General features: G+C 35.0%; 1 protein-coding gene across 1 annotated transcript in view; it reads right to left on the bottom strand.

Moving 5' to 3' along the window:
* Positions 1-1,288: 1,288 nt before the first annotated feature.
* The window catches only part of LOC111158284 (WAS protein family member 1), a 60,424-nt gene continuing 41,831 nt past the window's right edge, over positions 1,289-19,881 (bottom strand). The window contains exons 2-9 of the mRNA XM_022520218.1: positions 18,066-18,226; positions 12,624-12,758; positions 10,117-10,270; positions 8,908-9,025; positions 7,039-7,211; positions 4,771-4,950; positions 3,057-3,685; positions 1,289-2,149 (exon numbers count right to left, since the gene is read on the bottom strand). Of these exons, the coding sequence (XP_022375926.1) occupies positions 1,992-2,149; positions 3,057-3,685; positions 4,771-4,950; positions 7,039-7,211; positions 8,908-9,025; positions 10,117-10,270; positions 12,624-12,758; positions 18,066-18,198 (1,680 nt within the window). The 5' untranslated portion in view covers positions 18,199-18,226 and the 3' untranslated portion in view covers positions 1,289-1,991. The remainder of the gene's footprint in view (positions 2,150-3,056; positions 3,686-4,770; positions 4,951-7,038; positions 7,212-8,907; positions 9,026-10,116; positions 10,271-12,623; positions 12,759-18,065; positions 18,227-19,881) is intronic.

Raw genomic sequence — 19,881 nt, 5'->3', positions numbered from 1 at the left:
GGAAGATAAACTTTAAATTGTGTCATATTTTCTTGAGTTGAATTTGACATATTTTTGTAAAGTTGAAAGAAACCTCAAATCACTATCCAATCTCTTTTTTTTTTTTAAGAGAGAGAGAGAGAGAGAGAGAGAGAGAGAACGAACACATGTGAGCAGGCGGGTGGAGGGGCAGAGGGAGAATCTTAAGCAGGCTCCACGCTCAGCACAGAGCCCGAGCCGGAAATCATGACCTGAGCCGAAACTAAGAGTCAGACACTTACCTGACTGAACCACACAGGTGCCCCCACTATCTAATCTCCTGTTCTAGGCAAAGCTACCCAAAAGAACAAAGCACATCTTTTGTTAATTAGAGCTATAAGGAAATTTTTTTTATGTCCAAACTATTGCCATGATAGTTTGCCACTTAGTTCCTCATTCTTACTCCACAGAGTACGGGTCATTAGTTATTTACCTAAATAACCCCCAATTATCAAGTAACCAATGACCTCATCTAACAGCTCTCTATTATTGTGGACTAATGCTGTGTGAAATAATCCATCTCAAGACTCAGGTGTAAGACAATAAGCATTACTTTTTTGCTCATAAATGTATAGGTCAGTTGAACAATTCTCCTGAGCTGGGCTAATCTTAGCTAGCTTTGCTCATCAGTTTATAGCCGGCCAGCGGGTGAGCTTGTACTCGGCTGGTGTAAGATGGTCTCACTTGGCACAGCCCTCTGTATGAGGTTTCTGATCTTCTAGCAGGGTACCTTGAGCTTAACCTGAGACAATGCTATTGGCCAGAACAGGTCTCAGGAACAATCAGATCCAAGGTGGGTGGGAAAAGAACCCATCTCTTGATGGGAGGAGCTGGAGATTGTACTGTAAAAGGATGAGGACTGCAGATACTTTTACAGTCCAACTAGAGAACTTCACATTAAACAATCTAATATTAATACTGCTTTCCCTCCAGCCTTAAATCTGGATTGGGTAAACATTAACAACACTATCACTGCAAAATATAATTTCAAGAATGCTGTTAAGGTGTCAAGTCATAGTGTGTTGAAATTAGACAGCAAATTGAGATTTTAATCTAAGAGCCTAAGGAGTTGAAAAATACTGATTTTGAAAAATGATATAAAAGCTACCTTACATACTAGACAACATGAATCTGTGTAATTAAGAAGAAATTATATAGTTTAAGTGATTTTAAAGTTTTTTGCCTACTATGTATGTATTAAAATCCTACTTTTTATATATTTGATAAATTATCAGAAATAGTTTTATTCAAAGAGCAACACCCATGAACCTTTAAAATGAACCATTTATTAAATCAGACTGTTATTCTTAACAGTTAATGTAAGTTACATGTATGTTTATGTCAGAGTATTTCACATGGAAATTTTTTAAACTCTTATAGGCAAGCAAAATCGTACCACACAATATATAAGTGGGAAGGGGGTACTGCTAAACATTCAAATAAGGCAAGTATTTAAAAACAGTAAAACAATAATTAAAAAAAATTCAAGCATTCCTTTAAGAGAATTCAATACTACTAGCTAAACATACTTTCTGAGTGTATTCATATAATCAAGGCAGTGTTTCTTCTTTTAAAACATCAGGAATGGAGTAAGGCTCATTGATAAATACAGCTGCCCTCAAGATTTCAATCTCAGTTGCTTTCTTTAAATTAAAATTCACAAAGTGCACAATTAAGATATATCAAAAAACTGAATCTGCTACTCTAACAACAGCTGTCCATGCTTAATACTTAGTGGTTTATTTGACCAAATTATCTTTTCAGGGAAAAATAAAAAAAGATAAGCCACTGTAAAACATTTAGTTTGAAATGTATGCTAGTATTTTTCTTAGAAATCAAAAATTATGGAGGAAAAGGGTTATTTATCATAAGGAAAAGAAAGCAAAACACTGGAATGACCAAACATTTTCAAAGAACAAGCACCACAAAGGACATTTGCATTCAGTTTTGTAATATTTATCAATGAATTTTTCTTACTCCAACCAATCTACTTCATCAAATTCTGAATCATCTTCTGAATCACTATATTCCACAGCAATACGGCGAGACAGGATGGTGGCAACGTCATTTTCAATGCGTTCGTGTTTAGCTTCCTGTTCACGCTGCTCTTCTACTTTGCGTAGCTGAATACCTGGTACAGAAAAACCAAAGCATTCATTGTAAACCAAAATACTATATACTACATATTATTAATCTTTCTGGAATAAAATCAAGTACATGTGAGAAATACTAACTGGAAAATGGAAAGCAAGATCTATTAAAAAGAATTTGAAGGGATCATATTTAGAATCGTATTAATTTGGTCAATTAATTCTTTCATTATCTGTAAAACTAACTGGTCAAACTTAGCAGCTATCCCGGTGAATTATCTACAGCTTATTTAGCCATGATGGTCTACTGTGCCTCCCTACTCAGCACCTCCCCCAAAAAAGTCAACCGGTGGTCAAATAAATGTTGTTGAGTGTATCTTCTGGGCTTTATTCTCTCCAGTGCTTGAGGGAAAGGCAGTATTATTCATTCTCTGCTGCTGGTGCCTGGCTTATAGTAGGTGCCTAGGAAATGCAGGCTGAATAAATAAATGAGTATGAGATGCTTTTCCTTTGTTAAAAGGGAGGAACTAAGGGAGGAACTTTAATCCCATAAAGGCATCTGGTAGAGCAAGTGTCACTGATACACCAAATGGACAGCCTTAACACTGAAGAAAACACCGTTTTTAAAGGAGTTAATATACACATTAAACATAATATAAAGGGTTTTAACTAAATTTTCTATAACTTGTAAGTCTGACTCTTTCAATTTCTCATTATTTAATGAACATTTTAAGAATCCCTACTAAAGTATGAAAATAAAATAATTAAATGTGATTTATTTTCTGGAAAATGATTTAAAATACACGTTGAACACAGCTTTCCTTTCTAAGAACCATGTGTGCAAAGATACTTAAAATTTTTTAAGTGAGGAAAACATTATTCTGTCAAATATTTAGGAAGATTCTAAGGATACCATAGCAATGCTTTTAAAGGCCACAAGGAAATTACCTTTTCGTATTGCTTCCAGAAGTACACTCCTGGCGTCACTGATAACAGGTAGAGTTGATGGATGACGCTTTGGCTCAGAAGCAGGTATAACTTGTGATGGAGGAGATGGAGGCATTAATGGAACATGGGGACCTGGGGCAGTAGATGGAGCTGGATGTAGCCCAGAGGGAGGATGAGTAAGAGCTGCGACTGTGACAGGTGATGATGGTCGAATGCCAGGTGGAGGCAGAGGAGGCGGTGGTGGGGGTGGAGGCAGCCCCTGGACTTCACCTTGCGGGAGTGGATGAACTGGTACAGTCTCGCATACTGGGGCCGCTCTAGCTACTGGAGGAGAGGGCTGTACTAGAGGAGGTGCGATCGGAGGAGGAGCTGGGTGGAGAACTCCAGGGGCAATCTGGAGAGGAGCTGGAGGTGGAGGTACTGCTGGAGCTTGCAAAGCAGTGGCTGGAGGTGGAGGTGGGGGAGGTACTGGCGGGGGAGGAGTTGAAGTCATTGAAGCTCTTAATGAAGAAGTTGACAAGGCAGATGGAAGAGGTGGTGGAGGAGGTGGGGGGGTGGGGCTCACAAACACAGGTGTCCTGCCTGTAGCTGGTGACTGAGGGCGATTTTCTATCAAACCTGTAGCAGAACTGAAATGATAAAGAAATCCTAGCAAGTTATTAAAAGAGAAAGAACTAACCACAGGAAAGATATGACTACCAGTAATTATATCAGGGCAGACGCATTAACATGTTCCTAAAGAAATTAAAAATTCTTCAGTATTTAGGATGAAGGGAAAACACCAACAAGAAAATTAAGAGGTGGTGCTTTCGTTTGTAATATTCTAAATGGTCTCATCCTTCCATGCACCTGTCATATGCACTCAAGCATTTTATGCTTACTTTGATAAATAAAATACTCAATTTTATGCTGTGATAGGAGTCTTTATAATGACTCAACATTTATCATATGACAATATTTGCAGCAATACTTGTGGCCATTACAATGCTGCATTGATACTGAAGCTATTAAGACTCATCATATGTCATTTCAGTTAAATCAATAACAACTAATTATAAGCCACAGAAGGAAATTTATGGCTCTCTTCCTTCCTGAGGATGGAACATCAAATAACTCAGTGATAGAAGGCTGGTTTTTTTTAACTGAAAATTATAAAGCTGGTCTCTATTTACCTATTAAAAATTTTATAAGCTGGATAACAATGGATAAAATTAAACTTCAAAATCACTTTACTGAAAGATTATTGCCTCTTTTCTCTCAAATTCTCAGAGTGTTCCCCATAATACCAAATTAACACTTAGAATCACATTCTTTGGTTCCCATTTCTTAGTCCCTTATCACATTCCAAAAATTTTTCATTTTTATTAATATACTGCACATTATAGGCTTGATAATAAAGCTATAATAAAATGAAACACACTTTAACCTTTAAAGTAAATTCTCATTCACTAAATTTTCCCCGAGAGAACACGTCAGCTTTTATCAGAGGCTGGCAAATGACGTTCCACAGTCAAATCTGAACTGCTGTTTTTACAAGTAAGGTTTCATTGAAAACACAAACAGGCATTTATTTATGTATAGTCACCAATGGCAGAGCTGAGTAGCTGTGACAGAGAACGAATGCCCACAAAGCCTAAAATATTGACTAACTGATCCTTCAAGAAAAAGGTTCCCAGCCCCTGAGAACAAGTATCACCTGCCCATCCCAGCATACCTGATACAGGTGGGTATGGGTTTGGCATCCCCTGCTCCATGCATTGGTGGAGGTGGAGGAGGTTCGTGTGGTCTGACTAAGACCCTTTCCTCAGCTCTAGTCAGAAGCTCACTCATCTGACTAAATGGCAAGGCAGAAAGTGAGTAAGATCCATCCATATGGTCCACATATGTCTGAGGTCTAAAAAAAAAAAAAAAAAAAAAATACAGTATTAGTGTGTTTTTCTTGAATTACAGGTGCAGTACAGTGCTCTACAGGAGATATTTAACATGTATCTTTTGATTGTTAATATTTTAACCACTACTAAGAAACTTCAGAAATTTATTATTACTTTTAAAACAAAGAATGCTGCTCACAATGTAACCTTTCCTTGTAGTTATTTTACTATATTATAATATAATACTAATTCAATTCACAAGGATAGAAAGTATTACATATAGAATCTTATAAGCAAGAAAGTAATTAACTTTCGGCAAATTGTGTTCAAAGCTATCTGCCTCTATTTCATTTTTTTCCTTCAAAATATGATGTCAATGACAAAAAGCCAGAATATGAAAACTGGAATTTTCTACCATCAGGATATCTTGTTGCTCTCTTAAACTTAAATGACTTCTAAATGTCTGTATTAGTGAGAAAGGCCTCCATGATACCACAGAGATGGCAAACTACATTGTTTTGTCTTTTTGGTGTTTTCAAAGGTGGCAGGGTACTCAGAAAATAACTGAGTAACAAAGCAACACATGACTTAAGATCAGATTTAAGCAGAACTTTAGATTTATAAATATTTACTGATTGTAGTGCATGCTGGGGATGAATGTACACAAAGTGAGTTAGAAAATACAACTATGAACACAGTTTTGAACTGAGCATGCCCACTTATATGAGGGTTTTTTTTTTTTTTTTACAGTACAGCACTGTTGATGTATTTTATGATTTTCCTTTTTTTTTTCTTAAGATTTTATTTATTTATTTGACAGAGAAAGACACAGCAAGAGAGGAAAAACAAGCAGGGGGAGTGGGAAAGGGAGAAGGAGTCTTCCTGCAGAGCAGGGAGCCCAATGTGGGGCTTGATCCCAGGTCCCTGGGATCACGACCCAAGCTGAAGGCAGACGCTTAAGAACTGGGCCACCCAGGTACCTCTCTTTATAATTTTCTTAACATTTTTTTCTGTGGCTTACTGTATTATAAAAGTACAGTATATAATACACATAACATACAAAATACGTGTTAAATGACTATTTATGTTCTCAGTAAGGCTCCCGGTCAACAGGAGGCTATCAGTACTGAAGCTTTTGGGGGAGTCAAAAGTCACATGTGGATTTCTGACTGCACAAGGAATTGGTATCCCTAACTTCCTCGTTGTTCAAGGATTAACTGTACTGAACTTACACTACTGGGTAAGTAAGGTAATACCATAATTACTTAACAGCAGAAGAAAAAATGTTTATCTATAGATTGCTTTTTCAAATAAATCTCAATTCTTTAGGCCTTTTTCTTTCAATGCGTATATTAATAGTATCTTACATGTACGTTACTTCTAAACTTGGCAAAGATATTAGCCTAATAATTTACATGTATTATTCCAAAGAAAACTTGAAACTCTTTTCCATTCAAAAATAACTACAATATATATATAATAATGACTATACTCATTCAACTAAAGTTAACAAATTCCTTTACAGAGATATGCTAGTATAATGTTTAGTTAGGATAGCATGTTACTTAGATGGGGCCATGGTGACTGAGAAAGGAAGACCTATTCTATAGTTCTGCAAAAGGGGATGAGTAATTCTGTTTAAAAGTCCTGATGTGACTGAGGTGGGAGATGTGGCATAGAAAGGGAGTCAGGAGAAAGAAAAGGAACAAAATATTACCCTTTCTCAGCTCCTATTTTATATGTAGTGAAACAGTAATATTTCAAAAAAATTCCAGACCCCATTCCTCTATTATGAAATTCTAGCAGACTGCCTGAAATATTGAGAGAGAGCACTGAGACTTCATATGAAAGCTTAAACAACCCTAAAGATCATCTATTCCAACCACCTCTTTCTATAGATGATAAAACTAAAATCCAGGTATGAAAATGACCTGCCCAAGACCAGACTTTAGTAGGCTCACAAAAGTCAGGGTTTCAAAATTATTTCTATAGCTGAAGCAGGGCCTGCTGGTTCAACAATTCAGGACCTAAGACTTAGAGGCATAGATATCAGAAACAAAGCCAGTATTTTATCATTAATTTTGTTAAAAAACAAACAAAAGAAAAGAAACCTTGTTTCAAAATGAGAGGCTGGGCCATTAGCAACTTCAATATGCTTATGTAAGAGATTAGCATCATCTTCAGCCAGCTCTGGACCTTGGGCCAGTTTCTGCCATTCTCTCCGCCTGTCATGAGGTGCTCTTGGCACTTTTTCTGGTTCATGAGGACGATCTAGATTTTTCTGCTATAACAGATGTATTGAAACAAAGCCAAATGCTGAAGTACTAAGTTTTTAAAAAGATGTTATTAACAATCAAAATAAAATTCTAACATTAATACTGAAAAAGACAATGCCATCATAATAAAGTTAAAGTAACACAGAGACAGTTCATTTGTACATTCAGAATTAAATCTTAACTAGCTTGCTTGCAATCCCAGTTTCTGGTCACGTTTCTTTTACCTCTAATTTTAACTGATGCATCAGATAAAAACAGTATGCCTAAAAAGATGGGATCAGGAGGGAGACAAACCATAAGAGACTCTTAATCTCACAAAACAAACTGAGGGTTGCTGGAGGGAGGGGGGTTATGGAGAGGGTAGTTGGGTTATGGACATTGGGGAGGGTATGTGCTATGGTGAGTGCTATGAAGCGTGTAAGCCTGACGATTCAGACCTGTACCCCTGAGGCAAATAATACATTATATGTTAATAAAATAATTAATTAAAAAAGTAGTATGCCTAAATAATAAAATTTGAGGTCAGAAAGTCCTTTCAGATGAAAAAAGATTCACCAACTCTCCTCCCAAATCTACTAGTTTTTGCTATAATGAGTGAAATTTCTACCAATAATGGCACTAACTCTAACCAAAACCTTAAAATTTATTAAGGCTATGTAATCTGGAAAGTGACCAATTAGCTAGCCAATACAATTATTCAATTAACCCATAACAACGTGTCACTCAACAGAAACAGGGTATTCAAAAAATAAAACACAGAATGATTCAAATTGTGGGAGAAAGCAGAGAGAGGTCAAAAGTTGGTGTAACAAAGTCAAATGCCCAAAGGGGCGAAGCAGATCACATACATGAATGAAGAAAATCAGGTGTAAGATGGGGATTGCAATGAAAAAACAGGCATGTCCATTCAAGGCTTTCCACCCCAAGGATTTTAAAACCACTGTTTGTCAAACAAACCACTGACTGCAGGCATAATCTGAGCTGCCAGTCACCAGTCTGTAAACTCTGGCTAGAATGCTGGGATACTGTCTAGTACAGAAAATAATAACACGAAGGCATTATGGAGAAAAGGGGAGAGGAGAGATAGTTACAGGAGAAACAGAGGGATGATAAGAAACAGATTTTGCCTCCTTCATAATTTTGCCTAAATCCCAATTTTGCCTCCTTCTTTATTTCGTTATTATCAACATATAATAAAGCAGATCCAAGAACATTTTGTTACAAAGTAGAAAATAGCAACATAGCAGACAGATAATAGGAATTTAGTGAGAATATAATCTTTCCAAAACATTTATGATATGATCTGTGGTAAGAAAATATAGCTTAATCTACTTTGCCAACATCTGCACAATATTCCTTTGTCCCTTCTTACCAGAATGCCCTTCTCTTCCCTGGCCCACTTAATTCCTATTTGTTCTACAGTATTATAAGCTTTGTTGGAAGTGTTTACCAACCCTGTCCTCTGGCTAAAGCAGGTGCCATTTTGTGCTACCTGAACCCTCCATGCATACCTCTGGTATGGCACTTACACCACGTTATAATACTGCTTGTTCATCTGTTCCCCCATTAGACTGTGATCTTCCTGTGTGGTTATAAAGACTTCAGTATAAAACTGTCAACATACAAGCCTAGTCAAGTTCCCTGCATGCAACAAAACACAAATACATGAAAACTAACTTTAATTTTTTGAATCTCTTATAATACCTTCTGTTTCCTCTTTTCCTTCCTCTTATCCTCTGTATCTTGCAACATCTTTTCTTTCCATAGATCAAAGAAATATGAAGGGTTGGTATAAAACTTCAAACCTTCTTTACCATCATCTCTGAAATGTAAAAATATCAATTAAAACATATACCAGTAAGACTTAGAGAGGCAATCAGAATAATTTTACTAAAATGCTTTTCTCTTACATTAATGAAATACAGCATGCATAAAAATACTGACAAAATAAATTAGAATGCTGCATCAATAAAATATTTCTCACGAATCAGACAAAAAAAACTAAGGAAAATGGAAAACCAGGTGTTTTTCAGAGTTGGTGTTACTAATCTGAAGAACAGCTGGACGATTTTCATCCCTAACTTGTGCTGAATACCAACTTTTCTAAAAGTCCTTTGGGAAATTCCAATAGTTACAAAAGGTTCTGCCAAAGATAAAAGCCTGAAAAGACAATAATATCATTAGAATAGAGAAATTACACAGGTTTCTGCCAATTACTCTAATTTGCTTGTTATCTCACCAAACCCCAAAAATATCCTTTAAAACTTATTCTAGTAGCAACAGTTATTTTTAGCCAATGACTTGCATACTGACAAAACAGTTTCAGATAAGTATCTGAATACCATTTTATTCAGGAAATGTGTTGTGTATATTACCAATTGAACAAATTATGTGAAAGTACCCCCTAAGAAAGCCTGAGGAATTCCAGATTTTATTTTAAATGGTACAAAACATCTTTAAAAGATACTACACATGCATTTTGTAAAAACTTAATGCATATAGATCAAGAGTAGGCATAAGCAAACAAAAATGATATTTCTACATTTTGTTAATGTGGTGGAATTTTGAGCTCTTCATTTTTTATTTTTCACCTGACCAGCTATTACATTAAAAAGACAGTAACTCTTTGCCCCTTTGTATTAATAAGTTTGCCATTGGCTTTGATTAATAATACTTTTCAAACAACTTCCTTGAGTAAGTTTTGTCTTTTGTATGCCAGAACCTTGGGAACCCACCTAGTGTATAAAGCAAAAGTTTTCTAAAGGTGGTAGATGAGGAGGGTTCTATGTGTTGGTGAAACGCTCAGTGACATAAAAAATGTTCGGGGATTCAGCGTTTAAGGGTAGAGTGCTACTGATCTGGATTGAAAGTCTGCGCTAAATCACCAGCCTTCACATTTATTACCCCACTGACCTGTAAGGAGTGAGTATATTGAGAGGTGGAGGCTGTTCGCAAACATCATACGTCTCCTGTAACGGAATAGGCAAAGTCTTGCGGTCAAAGAGCTGCTGATCTTGAATTGTGGAACTTCGGAAAGCTTTCCTCATTGTTATATCTTGCAAAGATACTAAAACAAAAATCAAAAATCTATTTTATTTCTTTTTCTAAGTGGATTTAACATAGTACACAAATTCACATACCATATTTAAGAGTTAGCACAGCTCAGGAAGTTGTGACTGTAGAGGCCTGTGAATCAGGAAGCACATTTTAAATGCTCTACCATTATATCACAGTGTTGTTCCAACCAGGTAAGTTTGAAGGCACCTGTGATTTCTAAGGCTCAAAAGGCTCTAATGATAGCCTGAAGCATCATGTACATTTCCCATCAAACATCTTTTTCCTGCTTGCCATCCCCAGCCCCCACTAACCCACATTTTTCTTCTTCCCTTTTTTTAAATAATCTTTTTTCCCATTTCCCCTTCTTACTTTTATTTAGCTTACACCAACAACAGTGAAAGAATTACTTAGTCCTCAGTGGCATTCTTGGCTAAACATACTGTTGACGTCTATGCTATCTAGACTATAAATATTATACATACACTTTAAACTTAAAACAAAGTTTACCATAAAGAAAATATTTTCAAGTGTCAGGCAATCTATATCATCATCTATTTCACTTATTACTTATCTTATACTCTAAGGATCTCTATATAGCTATAAGCTCTTGAAGACTGACCCTGTCTCCTACATCAGTATCTCCAGTAACTAGCAGAGCTCCATCACATACATGATAATCTAAAATAACTTCATTTACTCATTTTCTTTTGGACTATGCAGCATGTTAAAATAAGAAATGTACCAAATTTGTACATTCTTAATTCTTAGAATGATTTTCTGATGTTAAGAAAGTAGGTGATTTCTTAAATATTTAATATGGGTTTAAGTATGTAGGTAAATACCATAGCAAGGCCAGTACTACACAATTCTTAATTCTTCTCCCTAAAACAGTATCTTTATCATCCTCACAAGTAAAATTCACTCAGCGTGAGCGTCTGGATCTATGGACTGGCTGGAGCAATGTGGCTCTGGATGGCTACACCACGACTGTCTTTCCAGCAACTCCACTCATGCATGATTTGTAACACACTCAAAAACACCAAAATAAAATTCAGAGAAGGAAAAATTTTTTTTCTCACTATCGCTAAAAAGAGTGATACAAGAGGTATTTAATGAGAACAGACTATATGTGCTTGATGTTCTCACTAATGTTTATTTCACTTAATTTTTGCAAACAATTCAACGAGAAAGAAATTATTACTCCATTTTAAACATAAGAAAACCAAGGCTAGGAAACATGATAAAACTGGCCTAAGGCAAAATGGTTAATAAGCAATGGAGCCAGAAGAGAAAACCCCGATCTGTCTGCCTCCGAGGCTGATCCCTTTAGCCCTAACACCACACACTGTTCTCTGGCTCCTGTCAGATATGGCCCCTTTTCTATAATCAAAATAGATCAATTCTTGCCACTACCCCAACCCACTTATTTACCGTAAGTATATAACCAGGATGGAAACTAGTGTTTAATCTCCCAAACCTTTCTTAGTCAAGGATGTAAAGAATGTATAAAGTAATAAGCAGTTAAAAAAAAAAAAAGATTGATTTATTTATTTGAGAGAGAGCAAGCAGCGGGGAGGGGCAAAGGGAGGAAGAGAGAGAAACTCTAAGCAGACTCTGCACGAAGCATGGAGCTCAACACTAGACTCGATCACAGGACCCTGAGACAATGACCTGAGCCGAAACCAAGAGTCAGATGCTTAACCAACTGTGCCACCCAGGTGCCCCATTAATAAGCACTTTTACATCTTCAACTGCTCTCATTTACCATTTGTCTTATTAACATGCCACCGTGCTAAAAGCCCTTCCAGCTGCCAACATGACATTTGATATTTAAACAGTTTTATGTAACACAGTAAGTCAACACAGTATTTGTAAATGTAATTAAATATAATTATATAGATCTTTGTTTAAAAGATCATTTTTTACACAGTTTCTAAATTATATTCCTAGTTCTCACCATTACTTAAATTATTTAATAGTAATTTAGAAAACAAAAATACTGGTATTACACTCTGTAATTTTGTATCATATTCATAATGTTATTTCATGTGAACTCTGAGTTTAAAAATCTAGATTACAGATTTTAGATTATAGATTATATAGATTATAGATCTAGTTATATAAGTAACTTTGAAAATGTCTTCTTTCCAACACCCCCAAAATGGTAACAAATTAAGCAGTTCAGCTTTTAGATTCTGAATCCTTCTCTAACGTACCCCATAATTTATTGCAACATATACATCAAAGGCCATGGGTAAAAAAGACTTGTAATAAACTCGTGTTTAATACTGTTCTTAAATTAAATGCTCATCTCACCAAACCTAGGATACATGTGAAAGAAAATATAATACGAATAAACTTACATTCTTCCTCTTTAGGGTCAAGCTGTGTAACACTAACAGATAAACGGTCCACACGTTCCTGTAATGAGTTAACTCTGAAGGAAAAACTATGTGCTTCATTGAACAATTCTCCAAATATATCTTCAGCATATTTACCTAGGCAAAAATGAAACATATGCCATAAAATTTAATGTGATCAGAGATAAATACCAAACAATTTGACATTTTAAAAGTGCTGTCCTGAAATTTGGCATTTATTTGGAACTAGTTTATACTTTAAACCCTAAAGTGACCAACTGAGACACAGTGGGAACACAACATAAACCCTGGGATATCTGATTTTAAATAGATATCTGCCACTTCGTAGGTGTCTTGTGCCTAAAATGGAAATACTCAATCTGCTTTATCCATACCTGCCCTGTTGTTGAGGTTAGAGAACATTATGATGTTAAAGTATATACAAATAATACCTCTTTTGAATCAGCATTCATAAACTCTATACTAGAACTGATTTTTCAGGCCAAATGGCAGAATCTAAAAGTCTTCATAAACCCAACTGAAGACCAGTCTCAGACAGACCCAAAACACAGATCCTGAAAATTTATGAGATAAAATATCTTCTTGTTCTATTTTCTCAAAAAAGCATCATAAATCTAAAATCACTGTATTTTCTCTAGTCATACACATTTCTCTTACTGAAAAGAATAAGCAAAAATAATCCATTATAAAAGGAGAAAAAAAAGAGAAAATTCTATCTAGTAAATAAGCCAGGGAGAAGTTTAGGCAACCTATCATGATATAAAGGTGAGTCATTATTATGTGCACCTTTGAATAAAAAAAATTGGTAGTCTTCCTAAATTAAGACATTTTAGACCCAAGGATACTGTGTAGGTTAAATCTAGTTCAACAGTAAGTTCTATTGAGACAGTTCCTGAGACAGAGGTAATAAATATTTATTAAATGAATTCATTAATCTCACTAGTTTATATCTGAGTAATATTGCACTTTTCCAAGGTATGCCAATACATTACCTGTTAAATCAACAAGCATTTAATGAGGGCTCACCCTGTGCCAGGCAGATGTATGACCTTCTGAAGGCACCAAAAAGTAAAACACAAAATTCCTGTCCTAGAAGATTCTATAATGTTTAAGAAAAAAAATCGAAACTTTTAAGTCTCGATAATAAACTAAGAACTTTAATGTCTACAAAAATATAATAAAAAAGAATTGTTTTGTATATATTCATTTACTCACATATATCTTTAAACCAAATTGACTGAAAGGGTCTAATATGTACCAGACATTGTACCAGACCCTGGGTATATAAAAATGATTGAACAAGGTCTCTGCCATTGATGAGTTTTTAACAGAGGGAGAAAGAGACATCTAAAGAAATATGAAAAGCAATTTAATAAATAAGTCCAAATCTTTATTCCATTTACTTTGAGGCCTTGGTATCAATTTCCTCACCTGTAAAATAGGGATAAAAATAACTGCTTCAAAAAGAATTTGTAAGAAAAGGAGACAGTGAGCAAAGAACCTCGCAGAATTCCACATACAGGGTAGGAGGTCAGCAAGGGGCATCCCTTACTATAATATAAGGTAAAAGCCACAGAACACAGAAAAAAGCCCCTAACTTTTGGGTGTGGGGAGGTGTCGGAGACACTTCCAGAGACACAGCTCCTTCAGCAGATAAGGAAAGCACCCCAAGTCCCAAGGGTAAGAAAAGGCAGGTATAAAGTCATTCATTTATTCATCTAATGTTAGGGATACAAATGTTAGGAACACGGAGATAGAAGAGACAATTTCGTCCTTAAAAGAGCTTAGTTTAACACAGGGATCCTTAATTTATAAGCTGTAAACCAACGGAAAACTATACACAGGTTTTTAAATGTATTTGCATTTTTCTGGAGAGAGGACCCACAGTTTCTCAAAAATTTTTTTTAAAAGAGTCTATGTTCCCCCTCACTAGAGGTTTAACTACTAAAGTACTTCAGTGGATAAAATAAACATCCCATCTGTTCTCTTTTCATATCCCTTCTTACTTTCCAAATCTACCTCCTCTTTCTCTTTGAGGTAAAAGGAATAAAGTTTGTAATGTAAAACTGATTGGGCATGTATCTGAATTTGAATTATTAGAAATATTGTACTTATTACCCTTCAAAAACCTACTTGGTCTCCTTACTGTCTTACCATCTATGATGTTAAAAATCTAAATCAAAATCCTCTCAGCTAACATTCTATGTTTTCCAAAATCAGGGTCTGCCATATTTATCCAATACCATCTGTCCCTTTAATCCCCACTATGTATTTATTTTTGACTCTATTCATTTGGCTATTCTTCTTGCAAGATAAAAATGCCTTCCTTCCTATTTCCTCTCCATTTTCTAAATTCTTTTGTTTCTTAAAGGCCCAATTCAATTCACATTTTGTTCAGCAAGCCTCTTGTAATGACTTCACCTTGTTTTTCATCTTTTCTCAGTTCCTGTAATCTAAAACTCATGATTTTAATTATATACATGCTCACACTATTCAGAATGATCTCAGTATTAATCATACTTGACTCTTCAATTCAAATGGGGTATATACTCTTTTCAGACAAGAACCACATAGCTTTATCACACAGCAAAGTGTTCAGTGGTATTTGTCTATTGTCTATGTTTCTAATTAGTGTTATCAGGCCAATCTATTTATCCTCCCTCCTACCTTGCTATCTATCTGTCAAATTTAGGCTCTATCAGCTCATCTTGGTAGCATGAATGGACTGTATTCAACAGAAGGGTGGCCTTGGGAAGAGAGAATGGTAAAAGATCCCTCAGGTAATTAGAGGCTCAATGATCATTAAATAAGACAACAATAAAATGGGAAAGAATGTTGGTAGAACAGAATAAATTTATAGAAAGTGAATTCTATGTTTTCAGTTTTTATCTATTAGAAAACAGAACTGTGTTCTACTAGGAAAAACATTTTTTTGTGAGGAAGAAGACAGGAGGATGTCCCTTGCAATTGACCTTTATTTTGGTGTTCTCTTAACACTTTTGGTGCTAATGATGGCACCAAAGTCAACATTTCAATTACCTAGAACCATTTTGGATAGCCAAGTTCACTAAGTAATTCAGAGATTATTTAATGCATTACTTATTTTAACTACTTTGGATAAAAACTGATGTAAAATCTATTTTAAGCTTCCCTGTCTTAAGTAGAAATACAAAATTAAACATAATTTAACCTTTTCTTGAGGACTCAGTAATGAGTTGATTATGAAATCAAAATGTTCTCAGTGAGAAAACAGCCTTGAAATGCATAAGATTATCTGCTTTTACATGAAATGGCCTCTTTCTGGTTTTTATATTGCTTTTTCCCTATGTCACTTCTTCCTTTGCTGTAAACTACTATTTTTGACTGGCTTAGGTAATACCTGCTTCTATTTTTATCTCCTCAACGCCTCCCTCTTTTAATGTTCTGAAGCATAAATGTTTGGAAATCAGATCATCAAACCTGTATGAAATATCAAAATAAAAGTAAAGAGACTCTGAGAGAAGGATCAGTTGGGTATTTTATGTACATAGTTTTTAGTGCATGGGCTTGTTTATTTTCGCTAGCTAGGGGCTTTTTAGGTTTGATTCCGGATTCCCAACTATGTCAGTGGGAAAGCTGCCAGAGAGTTTAATTCCAGGGCAGTAAATTATTGTTACACCTTGCTACAGTATTAATGGGGTTTCTTTTGTTTTTGAATCTCTACAAACCGCTTAGAAAATGTCTACAATAGTCTCGGATTCCAAATCTGAAGCACCAGCTATATTTTACAAGGTATTTCTTTTTCAGAGTTTGGCTACAACATGACCATATCCCTGCTGTTAGATGTCACTTACATGCATTATACCAGACTTGAACATTCCTTAAGTTTCCATTGTTAGGTCATATAAAATATGGGTTGGTAGAGCAAATTAACACTCTTAATCATTATATTAGCTCTAAATTTGACATTGGGAATATACCTAAAACAACATGCCTGTATTAGATCCAAAATTCACTTTAAGAAATATTTTAACTAAGATTTATTGTCATTTCTATGCTATTAATATGTATTTTAATTTAACCTATATACTCATGTACATGTAGTAATACAAATTTTATATGAAGTTATGTTAGATTCAATTAGTACTATGTCATCAAAAAGGTCAGCAAATATCTGTAAAAATATGGTTAATCATATATTAGTATGATACTTAGGACTCTTCTTTTGATTTGTCTCAAAAGTACATTCCATATTGACTTCCCCAAGGAAAAAAACAGGTAAATAATATAGTATGTTAGTGACTCACTGCCAATAACTAACTTGAAAAAATACCCACTGAAAAAGGCAAGGAATATACTTAAATTCAAATAAATATCCTTTTATTTTTAAAACTATTTCACAGGCAATGTAGAAATTTAGTGCTTTCACCAAAAGCATTCAAAAGTAATTTTTATGTTGCTCTAGCTATGTATGTGTATGTCCAAATGTTCTCACTTGAAACACATTAATAACCTCTCTTTATCTTGTGCTAGGTACTCAAAAGAAAGAACAAAAGTTAAAAGGAAAAGAAAAGAGTCAATCTTGCCTGTAAGGACAATACATGTGGGGCTAAGATATATCTAGGACCACTTAGAGAATATACTTAAGGCCAAGAAGATCTTGTTTTTTCTTTAAAATGAAATATAAATGTCTCATTAAAAATCTAAGCAATCACTTCAAAAGACTGATTGGATTTACTTTTTTAAATTTTCTAGATTTTAAATTTTGAATAATTTACTTAATTCCTTAACTCAGCAATTCTCTTCTGCAGTCTTATCATGGGAGCACACTGCCTGTCTCCTCCAATACCTGTCCCTCCCATTTGCCTTTACTATAGGGCCAACGTGCCTGCCTTTCATCTGTGAGAAGCCAAGCTCACTTGCTATCTTCACAGTGTTCTGCACGTCACACTACTAATGTCCTTTAAACAACTCACCCGACTAACCTGATTCTCTTAGTGACTACCTCACACCTCTTAATTTTAGATATTTGATAATATAAAAATATTTCCTTAGGCTAATAAAATGTATGTAAACAAAGAAATACTAGTGAATAGTTGAAGCCTCTAAAAAAGTAACAATAATAATAAGCAAGCAAAAGTACAACCCTGGCATTATCTTTCATAGAACAAATCATATTTTAAATATAATTTCAGTAATTCTTGTCCATCATGTGATCCTGTTCCTAAAACTGTCCTTATTTCTCTTTACCAGAGGAAACACGCAGAAAAAAAATGATTCTAAAACTCATTAACTTAAAATGGGTACATTTTTAAGACAACATTGTATTCTTCTCACGAAACATCCTCCCAAATTAATCATAAGAACATCTTCTTAGTACTTATACTCTTTAGTGTAACATTGTGGTTTGCAAGAAATGTATTTCACTGATATAAAAATACTTACTTAGGCTACTTAGTTGTCTAATTATATTTGCCAAGGAAATATTGGTTACACATTCTAGTTCATTCTTAATGCCTCTAGGCAGTGCTGTGTGGCACAAGTGCCTAGGATCGATGTTTCTTTTCACTAATGGCATCTTGAGATCAACGTCTGTGCCAGGTCACCTGTAGGAAATCAAACAATAAATTAACATTATTCAATTCAACCCAAAACAGAGTAAGACCTCATCTTTCACATTTAATAATAAAATATTTGCTAGTAGGAAGACAATGAAAATGGAGTTACTGGCTAAATGAATCAAAACTTATTTATTAACCACCTTTTCACCTTCAATTATCAGAATTTTAACATTCTATAAAAAATGAAAAAAACAACTTTCAATGTCAGTTGCTTCATAATGAACTATCACTATTATTCTCCTAAAACCACAGTTTTTACTTACTACAACTAGGGGTTATTTTGTTTGTTTTTTGTTTTTTTTTTAAAGATTTTATTTATTTATTTGACAGAAATCACAAGCAGGCAGAGAGGCAGGCAGAGAGAGAGGAGAGAGGAGGAAGCAGGCTCCCTGGCGAGCAGAGAGCCCCATGTAGGGCTCGATCCCAGGACCCTGGGATCATGACCCGAGCAGAAGGCAGAGGCTTTAACTCACTGAGCCACCCAGGTGCCCCTGGTTTTGTTTTTGTTTTTTGTTTATTTTATTTTATTTTATTTTTTTTTGAGAAATGGTGTGAAAGGTCCTCTCTAAGGAAGCGCTTAAAGAGAATTAAAGAAGCTGGAAGAATAGGATCAAATTTACACTTTCACATAAAATGTATCAGGCTGAAGTTCAATGGCTCAGAGATCAAACAGTCCAACAGTCCTATATCTCCAATCTTATCAACATCGACCATATCTTTAATTGATCAAATAGTTCAACTTTCTTCCAATTATGGGCAGCCCTTATTTCCCAGGTCTCACATCTGCACAAATTTCAGCTACCATAGGTTTAGTTCAAGAATACCAGTTTCCAACAACATGGTTCCAATTTCACTTACCACACTATATTAACTACAACTGCACAAATATAAATTTCCTTGTTAGCACTTTAGTCTACAAAGCACTATGTTAATAAGACATGTATATCATGATCAGTGACTGATCATTTCCTTCCAAAGTTGGTTGGTTACTGGTCATTCAACTCACCTGTCTAAAGACAGCAAAGCATGTAGCTCTGGGTTACCTTCTTGCCTCCTACACCCATCTGAAATTTTACAAAATGGGTAACGAAAAGAAGGAATTGGCCAACAAAGATAAAAGTACAGCAAAGAAATGAAAAAATGATAAAGCTGGAAGTGAAACTGAATTTAAATGTAAATGGAGTAATAGAAGAAACAGCTAATTGTGGGAATGTTCCCATTATGAGAGACTCTAGATCTGCAGTCAGAAGAATGTAGCAAAAGTAACTTATTGACATAAATAAGGAAAATGGCTGAGACAAAAAAGATGATGTCCCTTAGGAAGTGATGCAAGCAAAAAACTTTGCATTAAAGAAACTCTTGGAAATATTTCCCAACATTAAAAATGCAAAAGTAAAATGTTGGGAGCTGATCCAAACGGACAATTTGCCAAGGCACAGAAAAGATGCTCACTCTGGCTAGATCTGCTATTCTAATTCTTACAAGGAGATGGCAAAGTACTGTTCAAGCTACTCTTTATAAGTTTTTTACAAAGAAATAAAACACTTTAATTCTAATTGTTTTTAATGTTTTATAGAACACTGTATTAAATTAATATAGTTTTACATTTTCATTTCCCTATATACATTTATAAGAGAGTT

Source organism: Enhydra lutris, unplaced genomic scaffold (assembly GCF_002288905.1).
Source record: "Enhydra lutris kenyoni isolate GAN:26980312 unplaced genomic scaffold, ASM228890v2 scaffoldscaffold58, whole genome shotgun sequence".
NCBI lineage: Eukaryota > Metazoa > Chordata > Mammalia > Carnivora > Mustelidae > Enhydra > Enhydra lutris.
Note: the sequence above shows the minus strand (reverse complement) of the source record. Positions and strands in the feature narration are given on the sequence as shown.